At 33.0% G+C, this 18489-nt stretch overlaps 1 protein-coding gene across 1 annotated transcript; it reads left to right on the top strand.

Moving 5' to 3' along the window:
- The first annotated feature begins 207 nt into the window (after positions 1-207).
- LOC112755468 (fatty acyl-CoA reductase 3) lies at positions 208-15610 on the top strand. Its single transcript, XM_025803575.2, has 10 exons — positions 208-388; positions 482-585; positions 1428-1633; positions 2248-2348; positions 3598-3778; positions 13362-13523; positions 13720-13801; positions 13880-14149; positions 14251-14378; positions 15015-15610. Exons 1-10 carry the CDS (start codon positions 310-312, stop codon positions 15166-15168), a joined length of 1467 nt encoding a protein of 488 aa, XP_025659360.1. The 5' UTR covers positions 208-309; the 3' UTR covers positions 15169-15610.
- The last annotated feature ends 2879 nt before the right edge of the window (positions 15611-18489 follow it).

Here is an 18489-nt window from a genome sequence, read left to right as displayed (position 1 = left end):
ACGGTGAAAATTCAGGTGAAGTCGACTTCACGTGAAGTTGATATCTAAGAGCTGTTAGATAAAAATTTAGTCAAATCAGTCAAATTATCTAACGACTCTCAGGTATCAACTTCACGTGAAATCGACTGTACCTGAGTTTCCACCACTTGTTACTAGGTAGTTAATTTCTTCACTATAATTGTTTCTCCGCATTTATAAATGGCTTAGAGTCCGTACGTGAATTATTATTCCAATTCACCACCCGCACATTATTGCTTCCACATTGCATTGGTTAATTTCTCTGCACTTTTCATATATTTTTAATCCAAAATGGAGGTTGGAAGTGTGCTCCAGTTTCTTGAGGACAAGACCATTTTAGTGATTGGAGCCACAGGCTTTCTAGCCAAAAGTGTGCTTCCTCTCACTCTCTTTCTCTCAATTCATAAATAAATGATTTTTTTCTTGTATACTGAACATATGTTGAATTGGTTTATGGTTTCAGTTTTTCTCGAGAAGATATTAAGGGTTCAACCAAATATTAAGAAGGTTTTTCTTCTCTTAAGAGCCGGAGACGCCGAATCTGCTGCTCTTCGCTTGCATAATGAGGTAAATGAACAATTGAACATAGGTGACTTTGTGAATTCTAATATGAATTTATTTGTAATAATTATAGTGATTATTCAAATATTGTTTTAAATACTATAGTTACCACAGTCATTATAAGATAGACATACTAAAATGCATTATATAACTTTCGCTTTATTATATGTGCAAGTTAATGTCGGTTTAATTTCTGCTTTTTCTTTTTTAGTTGGGACAGGGGACATCATGTACTTCTCATAATTTTTTTTAATGCTATATTATTAAAATGTCTTTATTTAAATATTAGTTCTATATTTATTTTAAACTTGTATTCATTTAAAAAATTATAGAAAATTAATTTTTAGTTAGTCAATATTAATTAACTAACTAACTTTAGTGTTTAGATTTATAATTTAGAATTAAAGGTAAAAACTTTATAATTTAGGATCTAAAGTTAAAGATAAATAATATAATTTTAAAAAAAATTGTTTGGTGTTGTTTGAAAAAATTAATTATTTAACATTTTTATTTATTAATATATTTATTTTAATTAATTTTAAATAAAGTAGAATATAATCCAAAAATCTAATTAATTTAGATATGATGATTCATTTGAATAAATTAAAAATTAACTACGAAGTAAATATTGAATTTATATTTCGATGAATATATGAACAATTATTTACCATTATATATATATATATATATATATATATATATATATATATATATATATATATAGAGAGAGAGAGAGAGAGAGAGAGAGAGAGAGAGAGAGAGAGAGAGAGAGAGAGAGAGAGAGAGAGAGAGAGAGAAACTAATCTTATTATATACATGCTAAATATTTGTTTACTTTTTGCTTGCAGATCTTAGGAAAGGACTTGTTTAATTTGCTAAAAGAAAATATGGGTACAAATTTTGAGCCCTTTATATCAGAAAAATTGAGACCGGTTCCTGGGGACATTTCTCGTGAGGACTTGGGTTTGAAGAATGATTTGATCCTAAAGGAAGAGATTTGCAATCAAGTAGATGTTATTGTTAATGCAGCTGCAACCACTAGGTTTGACGAAAGGTATATTTACACGAGATAAGATTATGGATAAATTACGATTTAGTTTTTAATATTTGGACTAAATTTTATTTTATTTTTTTAATATTTAAAATATTGTATTTTTGTCTCAAATGTCTTATTTTATTATATTTTAGTTTTTGATCAAAATTAATTTATCCAATCATTTTATTAGATTATAGATGAATATGCATTATTATCATCCAATCAGATTGTCTAATCTTTTAATGAATTGGGGTAATTCTCTCATTCAAAACTACAAAAATTATATCCTAGTAAATAATATCATTTTCTTTTCTTTTAAAAAATAAAAGTTTTTATTTTAATTAAAAAAATCATGCTAAAAGATCGGATTTTATAATTTTTTTTTATCATACACACTCGTATCACACACATTAAAAATTCTTTACTGCTATAAGTCTACAATCCAGTTATTACTAGAAATTAAATCTTGGTAGGACTATTTATGAGGCAAACAAGTTTGCGACTAGTACACTGCCTCAGGCACGGATCTTATACTTTAATCACTGGTTTGGTTTTCTCCATTCTTTTGGAATACGTTCATTTAGTCACTTTCTATTATTTTTCATGATTTGCTCGCTTCCTTAAAAATGCAGATATGACATCGCGTTAGACCAAAATGTCTTCGGAGTCAAGCAGATCATAAACTTTGCCAAACAATGTAGCAAACTGAAAGTGCTGGTCCACCTGTCAACAGGTTAATGTATACTTTTTTTTCGCTCATAGTCGAATTCACCTAAATCGGGATGGCCTATGGCGGTTTATATCTAAATATTATAGAGCTGATAATAGGTAGAGTAGAATAGGGTAGGATTTGGAATTTACTTTAACTTTATTTATGGGTTGAAAATTTTTTTAAAATTCTACCATATTCTACCTGCGGGTTAAAAATCTCTCAACCCTAATTCTACCCGCACTCTAAAGTTCTAAATCCTATCATATCCGATCAGACTCGCAAAAAAATAAAAAATTTCAAGCAAATATAAAATTTAACCATTCCAAATTTTATACATATTAATAAAATAGAAAATAAAAAATTAAATTCAAATTAAAATTAAAAACAATAAAATCTTAAAAAAATTTAACATAAAATTACAAATAATATAATCATCAACTAGCTTAATAGTTATTTCAAGTTTTTATAAGAGAAAAATTGTGAGTTCAACACTCATTTTCTTCACTACATACATAACTTTTACATATATATTATATAATATATTAGAGATGTGGGTAAGGTAGGGTAGGATATACTCTGAACCCGTATCCTATCCTACCCACGAGTAAACTTGCACCGCACTCTATCATATCTGCAGCGAATCGAATAGACAACCCTATCTGAATAAGTTGGTCCAAATTGAATACCTGCAAATAGGTATATATTGCCAATCCTAATGTAACGATTTATATAAAATACTTACAGAACCTAAAATATAATCAATCTTCAATTATTGCATTTGTAATCTTAAATCTTCCTTTATTTAGTTATGCAATTTACCTTTAAACTTATATACCACATGTTATGTTATACATTACGGTTTGACAATAGTAATTGATTTTTAATCAATTTTTATAAACTTTAAAGACTTTTAACTTAAAAAGTTTGTGAAAATATCATTTTCAGAATTTAAATTAAAACAGAAAATGACATGTTATATGCATTAAAAAAAAAAAGAATTCAACACTTTAAAAACTGACATGCTATTATAGGTAAAAAATAAATCAATAGGTTTTGGGATTTTAATTTTTATAATCTTCAAAAAAAAGTTAATATAATTAGTAAGTTATTTTTTAAAATTTGAACCATTGACAATAAAATATAATAAACAAAAAACTATAATTTGTATAATTAATAAAAGTTACAACAATTTTTTTAATTTTAATATTTTTTTCTTTTATTATTTTCTTGATACGTGCCTTACATAACGATTGTGGCTCCTTAATCTCAGCTTATGTATGCGGTGAGAAAGGTGGACTCATATTAGAGAGCCCATATAACTTCAAAGATGTGCCTGGATTAGACATTGATGCTGAAAAGAGATTGGTGTGTGACAAATTAGATGAGCTACAGAAGCAAGGGGCCACACAGAAACAAATCACAGTAGCTATGAAGGACCTTGGTATTAGCAGGTTAGTCAAATCGACTCATTCTTAAGTGCTTTTAAAGTAAGGGTTTAGCTAGTTAATTTTTTTTTGGTGAATGAAATAAATTAAACAAAGAAAAACAAACCAAACAAAATAAGGAACTGTCTAAATAGAGAGACAGTCCCGTTTAAGACTACTCTTAAATTCCTCCCAAGGTAAAAGAAGCTCCACATGCGAAAGTTGTAACTTCATCGCCATCTTTGCCATAGTATCTGCCACCGTGTTTGCATCTCTCATAATCAAACGAAAGTCAACCCGCCAATTCCAATGCATGATATCTCTTATTTTGAGCACCAGTGGATCAATAAACTCAAAACCATCTTGAGTAACAAGATTAAATGCTTCCACACAATCCGTCTCACAAATAACATCTCGTTGACCCACATCCCAAGCTAAGAGATATCCTCTCCAAATAGCAAACAATTCTCCTTGAAGAATACTATTACTCTCAATCATTCCCAAACACCCCCTTTGCCAGCTCCCATTACAATCTCTAATAACACAAGCAAAACCAACACTATCACCCGAACCAAAATAACTAGCATCACAATTAATCTTAAAAGTACCAATGGATGGGGGATTCCAAAAACCATTTAGAGTAGAGGGAAGGGACATACGTTGTAATTCAAAGATATTCCTAAGCTCCTTTTCTGAAGTTAATGCCAGACAAATCACTTTTTCCGGAGGCCAAGTTTCATCGGGATTAAAGATGTCATTATTCCTTACTCGCCATATCCACCAAAGTCTCGAAAAGAACTTGAACGGATACTCTCTGCTATGATACAAGAACCAGTTCTTCAAATCCAAAGGATGACAAGAAATATCCAACCTATGCCAGACAAGCTGAGCTTTGGGACAATCCCGAATACAATGTAAAACCGATTCCTGGCTAGAAAGACATCTTGGACACTTATCCGACGACGACATCCCTCTTCTAAAGCGAAAACTTGCAGTAGGAAAAGCCTCCTTAAGACACAACCAAGCCAAAAATTTATGCTTTTCCGGAACAAGCTGGCGCCAAAGCCAAATCCAATTCTCCCGCTCCTCCCAACCAAACAGCTGCTTACACAACCACAAGTAACCATTGCGAGAGTTATAGACTTTGGCAGCAGACCCACTCCAATACCAACCCACTTCCGGACCTGCTTGTTCATCTGGATTGTAAGAAAGAATATTATCTTTCAGATTTTGAGATAAAGGAGAATAAAGAGTATCCAAATGCCACCTACCAACCGACCAAATATCCTGTATCCAGAGATTCGAATCAGAAATGTGAACATAATCGATCTCATTAGATAACCGTCCTTCTTTCCTCCAGCTAGAAAACCAAAAATTCTGGTTCAAATCTCCAATACACTAAGCAAACCCATCCTTTAACACTTCCCAAGCCTTGCAAAGACACCTCCAAATGGGAGATTCCTTGTTCTTAGGATAACTAAAATAGTCATATAGAGATGATCGGTATTTGGCATCCAACAATTGGACCCATAGCTTGTTTGGCTGCTGGAAGAAAGTCCAAACTAGCTTCCCAAGAAGAGCAATATTTACACAATAAGGATCTCTAATCCCTAAACCTCCATATTTTTTTGGAGTAACCAGTACCTTCCAACTAACAAGATTCAATCCTCTTCCATCAACTTGTCCTTTCCAAAGAAAATTCTTCATCATAGACTCCAATTTACTAATGATTCCTTTGGGAAAAATAGAGACTTGCATCTAGTACATGGGAATAGCAGCGACAACAGAATTAACCAAGCAAAGTCTACCAGCCCGATTGAGTAAACTTCCTTTCCAGCTTGTTAGCCTACTCCGAATCTTATCCAGGACACCATTGAAAGCTGAACGAGTCACCCTAGAATGGCTAAGGATAACTCCAAGATACTTGCCCAAGTCCTGGACAAATCTGATAGAGGATACCCCAGTGAAAACCTCTTTCCTTGTTGCAGAGACATTCTTGGAGCAAAGCGCTTTAGACTTCTCCACATTAATCTTCATCCCAGATGCTTTGCAAAAAGTCTCTAAAATCAACATCACATTTTACACTTGTCTTTTTGTAGTTTTACAGAATAAAAAATTTATACGTTAAGAATTAAGATTGTTACTAATAGAATTTTTAAAATTTGTATTAATAAATACATAAAAAAATATTAAAATTTTAATTATATATTTTTTTATAAAAATTTTTAATTAATAATTTTATTTTTTTAAATATATATTAATTAAATCTTTAAGATAAATAAAAAATATTTAAAAATTACATATTAAATTTGAAACTGTGAAAGGAGGATGAAGCGGCAGAAGATGCACAATTTTTAAAAGTCTCCATTTGGATCCAAATATAGGAATTACTAAAGCCGTATAAAACAAAATAAACAGATGAAAATTAGGGAATTCTTTTGGGCTATTTTTGTTTTTGAGAAGATGATAAAATAAGATATTGAGGATAAGATATAACGGAAAGAGATACAGAATTTAGTGTTCTTGTATTCTGTTTGGTGATAAAGTAGAATAAATTATGAAAATTTAATTTATTGTCTTTTTTTTATTCAAAAAATTTGAGAAAAAATATAATAATAAAATATATAATTATAAAAAATTAACAAAAATAATTAAAAAATAATAAATAAGTTGTATCTTTTATTAGTGTTTCTGTGTTCTTTCTGTCAAAATAGACACAAAAATATCTTAATTTAATGTTTCTGAACACAATGTCTCTGGTCATGTCTCATCTATTAAATATGATTTTGTGTCTCTGTGTCCATGTCTCAATGTTCCGTTCCTATAAACAAACAGAGCTTTGAGGATGTCTTGGATGTTGATCTCTTTCATATGAAAGGTAGAGTCCAAATTAATCTCAACATTACTAAACCATTTAAGAGAACGCTTAAGATTGCTTATCCCAACAAAAAGGTGCTGGAAGTCGTCTCACTTAAATACAAAAGAATTGGTAACTTTTGTAACTATTGTGGATACATAGACTATGAAACATGAGGGTGCACCATTCAGATTGAAGATTCAATTCGAGGAGAAGTTAAAGAAGAAAAATGAGTTGATTGGCTAAAATTTGACCAAAGATGAAAAAGAGAAACAGCAATGAAAGATAACAGGAACCAAAATAGAGGTACGAGAGAATAAAGTAGACATTCTAGGCCACATCAACCGATTCTAGTAAAACTCATTAACAATCTAATCTTTTAATGAAGTCTAAACGAAGAAGAACCTATGGAGGTGGGGATAAGAAGATAGAGAGCATCACTAATTCACAATCACTTGTTCTTGTTAAAGAATCTACATGTTACAACCGAAATTTTGGATATCCAATGATAAAATACAGGGAGAAAGAGGAAGCATAGAAGACCTACCAACAGATTTTGTTTTTGGTGCAATAAATCAACAAACAGAACAACAGTTGAATAAGAAATCTGCTATAAAATAATTGGCTAGAAGAAGCTTTATTAAGGTGACAAGTGCTAAAAGATCACAAAAACCCAGAATCCAAGCAATCATAAGAAACAATGCTCAGACAAAGAGGAGAATCTAATAGAGGGAGAGGATGCCACCTCACAAATAACACCTAAGTGTCCATAAAGATGATGATGTGGAACTGTCGAAGTTTGGAGAATCTTCTAATAGTTCACATGTACATCATGAAAAGGATTTGTAAATTCCATTCTCCTGACATAATGTTTTTATGTGAAACAAAAAAATATTTTTTTGATAGTTAAAAAGCATTGTGGTAAGGCTGATTTTAGGCAAAGTTATTGTGTGGAGCCGTGGGGCACAACATAAGGTCTCGTTCTTGCTTGGAAAGACAATGTGGAAGTAACTATTTTGCTTTTAAAAGACTACTTAATTTTTTTATTTGGGCTGATCAAATTTTACAAAAAAATTGAAAAGTTGTAACAGTACATTTGCACTCCAAGAAAAATACAAGAGTTGAACAATTCAAAAAAATATTAGAATTAAAGGGAGATACAGATGACCTTTTTTTAGCAATTGGTTATTTTAATGCAATCTCAGATTTTCATGCGAAAGAGGGAGGGAGAATGAAATCGACTTTTTCCATTGACTCTTTCAATAGCTTCATTAATGAATGAGAAATGATTGACTTGGGATATGCAGAGAGGAAATTCAAGTGTAACAATAAGAAATTTGGGGATCATCTTATTTATGAAAGATTGGATAGAGGTTTGGGATCACTTTTTCTATGAATCAGCTACTTAAGAGCTTCCATTCTTCACTTGAAAAATATAGGCTTAGATCACATCCCACTGATGCTAGTCTCTGATAGTGAGGTGAGAAGAGCAAAAAGAAAATTTCTGTTCCAAGAACGATGGTGTGAAAGCAAAAAAGTGGCAAATATTGTAAAAGAAGCATGGTTAACTATAATAGAAGGGTCTCCAATGTTTAAACTGCATTACAAACTAAAAAGATATAGACATATGTTGGTGGATTAGCAAAAATTCAGCCTAAATAATTCCCAAAAACTCATAATAGAGTTAAAGAAAAATTTTGAGATAACAAAAGGAGAAGGAGTAAGGGCAGATAGACAGAGATATTTGGAGCTAGAAGGAGAATTGACTAAGACCTACGTGATGGAAGAAATGTACTGGAGGGAGAAATCAATTAGAGTCTAATGGCTAAGATGGGGTGACAAAAATACGAATTTCTTCCATACAAAATTCTAATAGAAGAAGGAACAACCGAATCGACAAATTACAAGACAACCAAGGACATTACGAATCATAGCTGGAGAAAATAGCTTAGATAGCCTAGGAGTATCTTGAGAATCTCTTCACAGCCTCAAACCTGAGAGATGCTAATATCAAACTTCAATCTATGAGAAAAAAGGCAGAAGAGGACACCAATAGAAAACTAACAAGGAGAGTATCGGATAAAGAGATCAAGACAACCACTTTTTCAAACATTCTCTTCTCTGCATAAGGTGAAGACGGTTTCACAACCAAATTCTTCCAGCACTTTTGGGAGATCATAAAAAAAGATGTGATTGATGTAATCACAAGTTTTTTCGCAGGAAAAAAAATGTTGACAGCCACAAACCACACCTAAATATGTCTAATTCCTAAGACACAAAATGCAGAAAACACGACACAAATATGGCTGATTAGCCTGAGCTGTGTGTTCTACAAAATCATCTCCAAAATTTTAATTCACCAGATGCAAGGGGTCCTCTAGAATCATTAGTGACAATCAGAGTACATTTCAGCGACAATGTTCTCATAGCTCATAAGTTTATGCACTGTTTAAAGAACAAGTGCCATGGTGAATATGAAATTGCGGTTAAGCTAGATATAAGCAAGTCATATGATAAAGTGGAATGGTACTTTGTCTGGGACCTTATGAAAAGACTTGGGTTTTGCGATAAATAGATTGGTTGGATGAAGGAATGTGTTACTATGGTATCCTACTCTATTATTGTGGAAGGTCAATCCTATGGTTTATTTAAACTATTCGGGGGTTTGCATCAAGACGACTCTCTCTCCCTCTATCTTTTCCTAATTTGTGCAAAAAGGTTATCTCTTCTGCTCCATAGAGGAGAGCAAAGACAAAAGATATCTAGTGTAAGACTTAATTCTAAATATCCTAAAATCAACCACCTATTCTTTGCAGATGATTCGATATTTTTTTGTAAGGCAATATAGCAGGAATGTCAGAGATTACTTAAGGTGCTGGAAGTCTATGGTGATATTAGTGGACAACTAGTGAATTTAAACAAATCCTTCACTTTCTTTAGTTTAAACATTCCAACTTAGACCTGAGATTCACTAGCACATGCATACTCTATAAATTCTTCATACGTGTAATCAAAACAAGTATGTAGGCCTGTTAGTCGTGGTACACAGATCCAACAAATGTACGTTTTCATACATTAAGGATAAGGTGGAAAAGAGGTTGATTGCAATCTTGAAAAAGATCTTTACTATTAATGATCATAAGGGAGGGGTTAATAAAGATAGTTGCGATAACTATCTCAATCTACACGTTGAACTGTTTTAGATTTTCCGACACAATGATTGAAGAGCTGTAAAGGAAAATCATGGAATTTGATGGGGACAGCGAGGCGAGGAAAGAAAGCAAAGGTGGATAAGATAGGACATAGTTTGCAGAAACAAGAAGATAGGAGGAATAAACCTTAAAGATTTAAAGACCTTCAACCTAGCTATGCTAGCTAAGCAAGGTTGAAAATTATTAACAAATTATCTTAATTTTCTAGTGAACAAGATATACAAAAGCAAGTACTATAGATTATCTCCAAATTTATACCCACGTTGGTCTCTCCCATAATATTTAACCCTAAATCCCCAAATTTTCATAAAGTTTATCTCTTCTTCTTGTTCATCTCTCTCTTCTCATTCTTCTGTCGGGGGCTCTTGCTCATGTCGATGATGGGTGGTGGTAGCACTGCAGGTGGAAGCTCTATTCGTTCTCCATCTAGCTGGAACCAGACGAGAACGCCAAGCAAGAGCAGAATAAAGTAACCAAGTTGCAAGGCCGAGAACTTCAGACCAAGTAGAGAAACTGTGCCGGACCAAGTAACTACATGAACTAACCTTAATTTGGTTCAAGGCCGAGAACTTCAGATCAGCCATATCCAAAACCTTTACACATGTGGTAATAGGTTGCCCATGTTTCTTTGATAAATAAGGCTACAGACAAATATGGGTAAAAACTCAGAATGAAATAGCAGAAGCTAAACTACCAAATTAATCTTAGAAGAATCCAAAGAATAATACTCAATATTCATTGATCTGAATGTGAGACTGAACATAATAATGAACCTGCGGATCATACAAGATTAGGATATACAGTTAGAAGTCAAATAGTACCCCCAACAAATCAATGTTTCTCTTCTTTTCTCTAATAAATTGAACTTACAGATGCTTTGTCAAATGTGCTAATTCCAACACCAATTACAAAGACAGGAAGACCCTGGAATTGATCACAGAGAAAGAGAGAAGGGAAAAAAGAAATAGAAGAGATAAGGCAATTATATAAATTTGATTTAAGACAATACAATGTGTGCTGAACTACATATATAGCATAACTTGCACATGTTGACAAAAGAATACATCAGAAGTGACCAAGATGACATGGGATACCAACAAAAAAAAAGATTATGTTTAAGAATGAGCACCTCTCTTGAGTAACCTGACAATCCTATTAGTTGTGAATCGCGAATTGATTTGTATAAATCAGGCGGGACTATTGGTTTCTGAAAATGAAACATCATCGAGAATAACCAAGTAAAAACTCAGCCATTTGTCAACAAGGTCTTGCTAAGTAAATAAAGGAGATTTCTAAACAACATAACAATTGGCTTAAGTATGTCTTACCATTTTATGAGCCTTGGAAGCATTCCACTATCTTGCTTTCAAAAATCGTACTAAGGTTTCGGTCATATATCCTTAATGAACATTCTGCATATCACCCAGGATTAAATTCCAAAAGGGAAACATTTAGGTGCACTTTATGAAATTTGCATCCATCCAAGAAAAGAAGAAACTATTAATATAACTATGAATAAATAAATCCTTCAAGCAAATTAATAAATAGTGTTAAAGATATATAGTGCTACATTGATTGAAACTTCAAAACTTGAAAATCATATCTCAATTTATCCCTTTCCTACTAAATCAATACAAATTATAAATCCCACCAAAAAGCATGCAAGAAAATAGCTGCACTAATTAGTTAACAACATGAATGAAACATTCAAAATTACTTTAACCATTATGACTCCAAATGACCACACTAGACACAATCCACCGAAAAAGAACTAATAGAGAATAATTTACACATCCACACTACAGAGAGATCAAAATCAGCACATGTTAAAAACAAGTAAAAACTATACCAGATAATAAAAAGGGGCAATTTAAAATAAATAATTCAAAATTTTGAAATCAGAGCAGAATGAATATCTAGAAACAATAGATAAAGAAAGATAAAAAATGGGTTACCTGAAAGGTTCTCTTCCATGTCTCTTCAACTAAGCATAATTACAAAAGAGAAAAGAAACATTTTTTTAACATGAGCATAAAAAAAGGGAAAGGGGAAGTGAGAAATCCACATGATAAAAAAAAACAAGAATTAAGAGAGATGAAAAAGGTGAGACCTTGATCCATGAGAGATTTGAGGTTGTTGAGGGCATTCAGGGAAACATCTCCCATCCTGACAAAACGAGTAAACCTCAACCACATTTACAACTTGCATATCATGAAGAACCAACACTGTATTAAAAATACAAGGTAAAAAAAAAGGTTACCTTGAGTCTGATCACAATGCCGGAATCTCGTGCTTCTAGTAGAGGAGGTGAACAACAAAAAGAGTCTTCAGTCGGATTACTTCTTCTGTCAACTTTTTCAACACAGCAAATAGAACTCTACGATAACGCCATTAATGAAGAGACGAAGATAAAGTGAGAAGGTAGAAGAAGAAGAGACGAGTGAAGTGTTTGTATTGGAGACAAAACTGTTTCTCATGCTAAATAACATCTAAATGGCGTCGTTATTTACACTTAAGGGCGCTAAACTAAAACAACGTTTTGGAGCCCTCCAGCGTGACAAAACGTCACCACGTAAGTACTCCGGTAATGATTCATTACTAAAAATATACCCAAAGAACACTATAAATACTCAAAATTCTATCTGACTACAATAAAAAAATCAGAATCTTAAGAACTACGTTGAATATTCACATGAATTTTAACTACTATAAAAATTTACTCCCCATCGCACTTAAGAATTTTTCGGTCAAAACTCATCAAAATCTCCCCGTCGCTATGCATAGCATTAATTACGTGGTATTCCTTCCATTTCAAATTTTAGTTTGGTACTTTGTTTCCTTTTTTTAACTTTAGTTTAAAGTAGGAATGAAAATGCAACGGATGGAGCGAGTTTTTGGCTTTTTGCTACACATATTTCTAAATTATTTGCTCTAGGTATGTACATAGGTCTGACAAAGTTAGACTTATTAAATATATTTAAATTTAATTTTAATATTTTATTAAGTCTATTTTTAATACTTATATCCTAAAAATTGAGTAATTCAAATTGACCTGACATATAATTAATGTCTTGAAAATTACATATAATATAGTAATTAAAATATTATATAATATTTATATCAAACTAAATCATCATAAAGAAAAATAACAACATCATATAATTAATAATTTATTGTGCATTTATTTGTTTGCTTGTTTGTCCTTTTTCTCTGTTTTTCCAACAAATATGTAGGCAATAACATACCGAAATTCTTTTTCTTCGATCACTTTCACTTTAATCTTCAGTTCCCATTGTCTAGACCCACATTTTATTTACAAATAATCTTTTAACATAAGGGTAATTTTGAAAGAAAAATTACAAAAAAAAAATCCTGTTTTAAACTTCATTTGACAATTTTAAATGTGAAAGTGTATATATTAAAAGCTTAAGATCTAAAATAAAATAAAGAAAAAAGTTCTTTGCATTTTTTCTATTTATATAATTTTTTTTTTAAATTTTACTAGAATTTGTAATAATAATAATTGATGATTGATGATTAGGGCAAAGGTGTATGGGTGGCCGAATCCATATGTATTTACAAAGGCAATAGGAGAGATGCTTGTAGAACAAATGAAAGGAAATTTATCCGTTGTCATTATGCGTCCTGCCATCGTTACAAGTACAATCAAAGAACCTTTTCCGGGATGGGTTGAAGGTGTAAGGTAACTCATTCATTTTGCATACAGCCACATATAATACTAAAAATGTTATCTGCATACTAAAATTAATCGTATTATATATTTATATATTAATATATGTATAATTTAACTTATTTTTAATGTGTATTTTATATTTCAATTTGTATAAATAAGGATGAGTATAAGCAATTACCTCAAATAATTATGCTTCTTGTTGCAGAACCATTGATAGTTTAGCTGTTGCTTATGGAAAGGGAAACTTAACATGCTTTCTTGGAAATATCAATGGAGTTGTAGATGTGGTCAGTTATTAGGATGAAAGTTGTTAATTTTATTTATTTATTTATTTATTCGAAATTGATGAGCTGTCCTGCAAGCAGATTCCAGGAGACATTGTGGTGAATGCAATATTAGTAGCAATGGTGGCTCATGCAGATCATCCAAGTGAGAATGCCATATATCATTTGTGTTCCTCACTTGGAAATCCCATTAGATATATCAATCTCCAAGACTATGCAATCAGGTACTTTACATCAAAACCTTGGATAAACAAAGATGGAAAACCTATCAAGGTTGCCAAAGTTACCGTCTTTACCAACATGGAAAGCTTCCGGAGATATCTCTTCATTCACTACCTCATTTGGTTGAAGGTCATCCTCACATCACTCTCTACTTTATTCTATTAAATACTTATGTGATAAGCTAAACATAAAATATGGGCAAAAACTTATTTCAAACTTAACTGTAATAGGGGCTTGAACTAGCCAATTTAGCATTTTGCAAGTATTTTGAGACAACGTATCAAGAGATGAATAAGAAGATCCAAACTGTGATGCGGTTGGTGGAGCTTTATAGGCCATACTTGTTCTTCAATGGCATGTAAGTTATTAGTGTGTTTTATTGCTTCATGCTACTTAGTTCAATGCATGCACATTTCATTTTACTCTTTAGCCAACAATGCTAGGAACCAAGAGGGTACCAGTAAAAAATCAGCCAAAAACCAACCAAATGCATTTGAATGAATCCAAAATCTTTACGTGGATGGTGCTTATGCTAAGCATTAGGATGTTTCTTTTCTTTGTAAATTAGATGGTTTTGAATCTATTTTCTGATTTATCATATTTTAGGCATTTGGAGAAAGAAGAAGGGTGAAGAGATGGAAACTAATTGAATCAGTTTCCATGATTTACGTGGTGAAATATTTAATAACTAATATTTTAAATCATAAATAAATAAAACTAATTACTATATTTATAATTAATTAAGTTGTTCCATTTTTTGTTGATTTGAAGTTGGTTCATATACTTTTCCCTCTTCAGCTGATTAGTAGTTAGAAATTTATTAGAACGTTGCTCATGAAAGCATCATTATTAATAACTAAACAATTTTTGAGATTATCTAATTGTTTATCAATTTTCACCCATATATATGAGTAGTAAAGTTTATTATTAAAGTTGTATTGCTTAGTTAAGAAGTTTAAGCTGGACAAAGAATAAATAATGTTATGGCACACAGATTTGATGATATGAACACTGAGAAATTGCGATTGGCAGCAAGACAAGGAGGGACAGAGACAGATTTGTTTTACTTTGATCCTAAAGTGATTGATTGGGATGATTACGCTATGAACAGTCATCTCCCAGGCATTGTCAAGTATATTTTCAAGTGATGATTCCCTATCTAATATGTACTACTATGCTCTAAATTCAAGTGATAAACTATAATATATCATGTAGTTTAACTGTTTAAGTGTAATGGACTAACGGGTATAAGCTAGCTGACAAAATAAATTTGAAAACTTTGATCTAGTGTATTAATATTAGGCCAAGAGGAGTGCTACGGGATCAGCAATTTTTATGATTTATAGCCATCAAATAGTCATCAATGATGATTTTAATGATGTGAGATTGGTGTGAGATTTCATCTAATGACTCACCTTTCTTTGCTGGTTACATGCTAGCCAGAATTAAAAAAAGTTGCTGGCCCCTAGACTTTTCCATAGGGCAAATATATATGACTATGTTAACACTACTATTCTAGACATCATTTATTAGGCCAAATATTGTATCATTATGTATGGACTAGTGTATTAGTAATATCTAGGGATCTAACTCTTGTTTAACCAACAATTAATTAGCCTACAAAATAGCAGGTGAATAAATATTAAAGAGGAAAGAGAAATTTAAAGAAACAGAAGAATATTGGATTTTTTGGATTAAAAAAAAAGTTAATGATTAAATTAGTTTCTAAAAAATGAATTATTTTTTAAATTTGTTCTTAAAATAAAAGATTTTATCAATTAAATTAGACATTCAAAAATTATAAATTAATTACGTTTATCCTTTCATCATTTCATTAATAAGTTTATTAACTATTAATGATGTGAAACTTTGACTAACACTATACATAATAATTAACACGTATATATGTATAAAAATTTATCAATTTAATCTTTAAAAATTAAGATTTATATAATTGAAAAAAAAAGAATTAAATTAATAAATTTTTATAAACATATCAGCGTTTAATTAGATATGTCAATATCATGTATGTTGTCCGACATCATCAATTATTAATAAAGTGATGGAAAAATTAAATGTGATTAATTTGTAATTATAAAAGACTAATTTAATTGATAATTTGTTTAGGAACAAAATTAAATAACGATTCGTTTTACAAGGAATAATTTAACCTGTTAGAAAAAGCTGGTTTTTGTTCAAGGTCAGGATTTACCCGAACAGTTTATTGATAATGGTAGGGAACCTCTACTACCGTGGATATATATGGTCGGCAAGTTTTAAAACGACGTGAAAGTGGTACTTATAAAGACATTTTTGTTAGAGAATTATTAGCATGAGACGAATTAGTATCGTCTATATTTATATAGTATATCTGTATATTAATTGTAGGATTCTATACCTTTATTATTCTGATTCATTTAGCACCTATAAATACCCCTTATATATTGTACCTTCCAACATACTGAATAATACACTCTTCAAATTACTCTCTCAGTCTCTTGTTTCTAACATGGTATCAAGAGCCTAAAAGTGTTTTTTTTTCCAATGAACATTTGTTCATAGCATCCTTATTTTTCTCTTCCGACAGTGCTTCTTTGTTCTGGTTTTTCGTTCTGTTTCCGACGCTTTGGTTCGTCACCTCCGCTATCATTGTGTTCGTCTCTCCGTCAAGATTTCAACGCCATCAGAATCATCGCCTGAGTCCATCGGACGCGCCGTCACGCACCGCCGGAACCTCCCTGCCCACCTTCATTCTTCCTCAACCCAGATGCTTCAGTAGCCATTGGATCTTGCTGCTGATCAGACGATCCTGGAGCGCCCACGTGTCACGCCGCCAGCTTCTCCTGCGACCCGCGCACCCGCGATTGACCCGACCCGTCCCACTGGCTGACCCGCTCGCCACCTCACCGCCAGCCTGTCCTCTCCGTCCTCTCACGGGCTGCCACGTGTCACCGTTCTGCTGACGTGGCACTGACGTCCCTGCTGACGTGGCGTTGATGTGGCATACAAGCGGGACCCTCCCTAAGATTTTTTGGTGAGCTCTTTCCGATTCTGCACTCCGATTTCTCATTTTCTGCTCTGAAATTGCCGTTTTCTCTCCTCTCTTTGATCTTTGTGACCACTATCATGGAAAAGCCAGATGTTTTTGCTGTCACCGACAGAAAGGATAAATTCTGTCGAAACTGTAACCATTCTGGGCACCTCTTCCTCGACTGTCCTTCTGTTGAATGTTGCACATGCCACCAGACAGGTCATATTAGCTACCATTGTCCACAGCTGTTCTGCCGTTACTGCAAGCTCTCGGGACATTTAATTACTGCCTGTCCTACTCGTCCACCACGTCCTGATCCACTCAACTCGTCTCCTGTTTCTCTATCTGATATTGCATCTCTCCTTCAGCGTCTTCTCTCTGTTTCTAGTAATACCCCTGCCTCTTTATCGACCCCTCCAGGTAATTCTAAATGGTACTTTGACTCGGGTTGCTTTAATCACATGTCTCCATTGCGTAATATTTTCTCGTCCATGTCTACCACCACAAATGGACCTTCTGTCAATACTACAAATGGCTCCCTCTTGCACGCAACACACAATGGTTCTATATCCCAGTCAACTCTTAATCTTCCTGATACTTATTATATTCCCAAATTAAACTTCAATCTTATTTCTGTTGGTCAACTTGTTGATCTGGGTTTTGAAGTCACTTTTTCCGTTTCTGATTGTCGTGTACAGGATCCTCAGACGGGACAAATCATCGGGACTGGACGTAAGGTCGGACGGTTGTTTGAACTCGAGAATCTTCATATTCCTCCTGTACCAAATCTCTGTGCTGCTTCTTCTCCCTCTACCCTTCACTTATGGCATCAACGTCTTGCCCACACCTCCTTAGGAAAACTGTGTCCTCTTGTGTCTCAGGGTGTTTTAGGTCAGGTTCCAAATGAATCTTTTGATTACATTTCTTGCCAAACTGCCAAACAACCTGCTTTATCTTTTTACAATAATTCATCTCTTGCTTGCTCTCCTTTTGATCTCATTCACTCTGATGTTTGGGGCCCCGCTCCCACTGCCTCTATGGGCGGAACTCGATACTTTGTCGTTTTCATTGATGATTATTCCCGTTTTACTTGGGTTTATTTGATGACTAATCGCCATGAGTTACCTCAGATCTATATCAACTTTGCTACTATAATTAAAACTCAGTTTTCCAAGGTCATTAAAGTTTTTCGACGTGATAATGCTATGGAATACCGTGATTCCAAACTCTTAGCCTTTCTTGCAGAACAGGGTACTTTGTCTGAGTTTTTTTGTCCTGGTATGTCTCAACAAAATGGTAGAGCTGAACGCAAACACCGTCACATTCTTGACTCCGTCCGTGCAATGCTCCTTTCTTCTTCGTGTCCTGAGCGTACTTGGGGTGAAGCTGTTCTTACTGTTGTTCATGTTATCAATAGACTCCCTTCTTCTGTTCTTGG

The sequence above is a fragment of the Arachis hypogaea genome, chromosome 16, assembly GCF_003086295.3.
Source record: "Arachis hypogaea cultivar Tifrunner chromosome 16, arahy.Tifrunner.gnm2.J5K5, whole genome shotgun sequence".
Classification (NCBI taxonomy): Eukaryota; Viridiplantae; Streptophyta; class Magnoliopsida; order Fabales; family Fabaceae; genus Arachis; species Arachis hypogaea.
This window is presented reverse-complemented; position numbering and strand designations above follow the sequence as displayed.

Bases quoted from the DNA above. Each gene is read 5' to 3' on its own strand.
- LOC112755468 (XM_025803575.2), top strand. From the start codon at position 310: ATGGAGGTTGGAAGTGTGCTCCAGTTTCTTGAGGACAAGACCATTTTA. The intron at 1,634-2,247 runs GTATATTTACAC...TTAAAAATGCAG, and splicing joins ACCACTAGGTTTGACGAAAG to ATATGACATCGCGTTAGACC. The intron at 2,349-3,597 runs GTTAATGTATAC...CCTTAATCTCAG, and splicing joins GCTGGTCCACCTGTCAACAG to CTTATGTATGCGGTGAGAAA.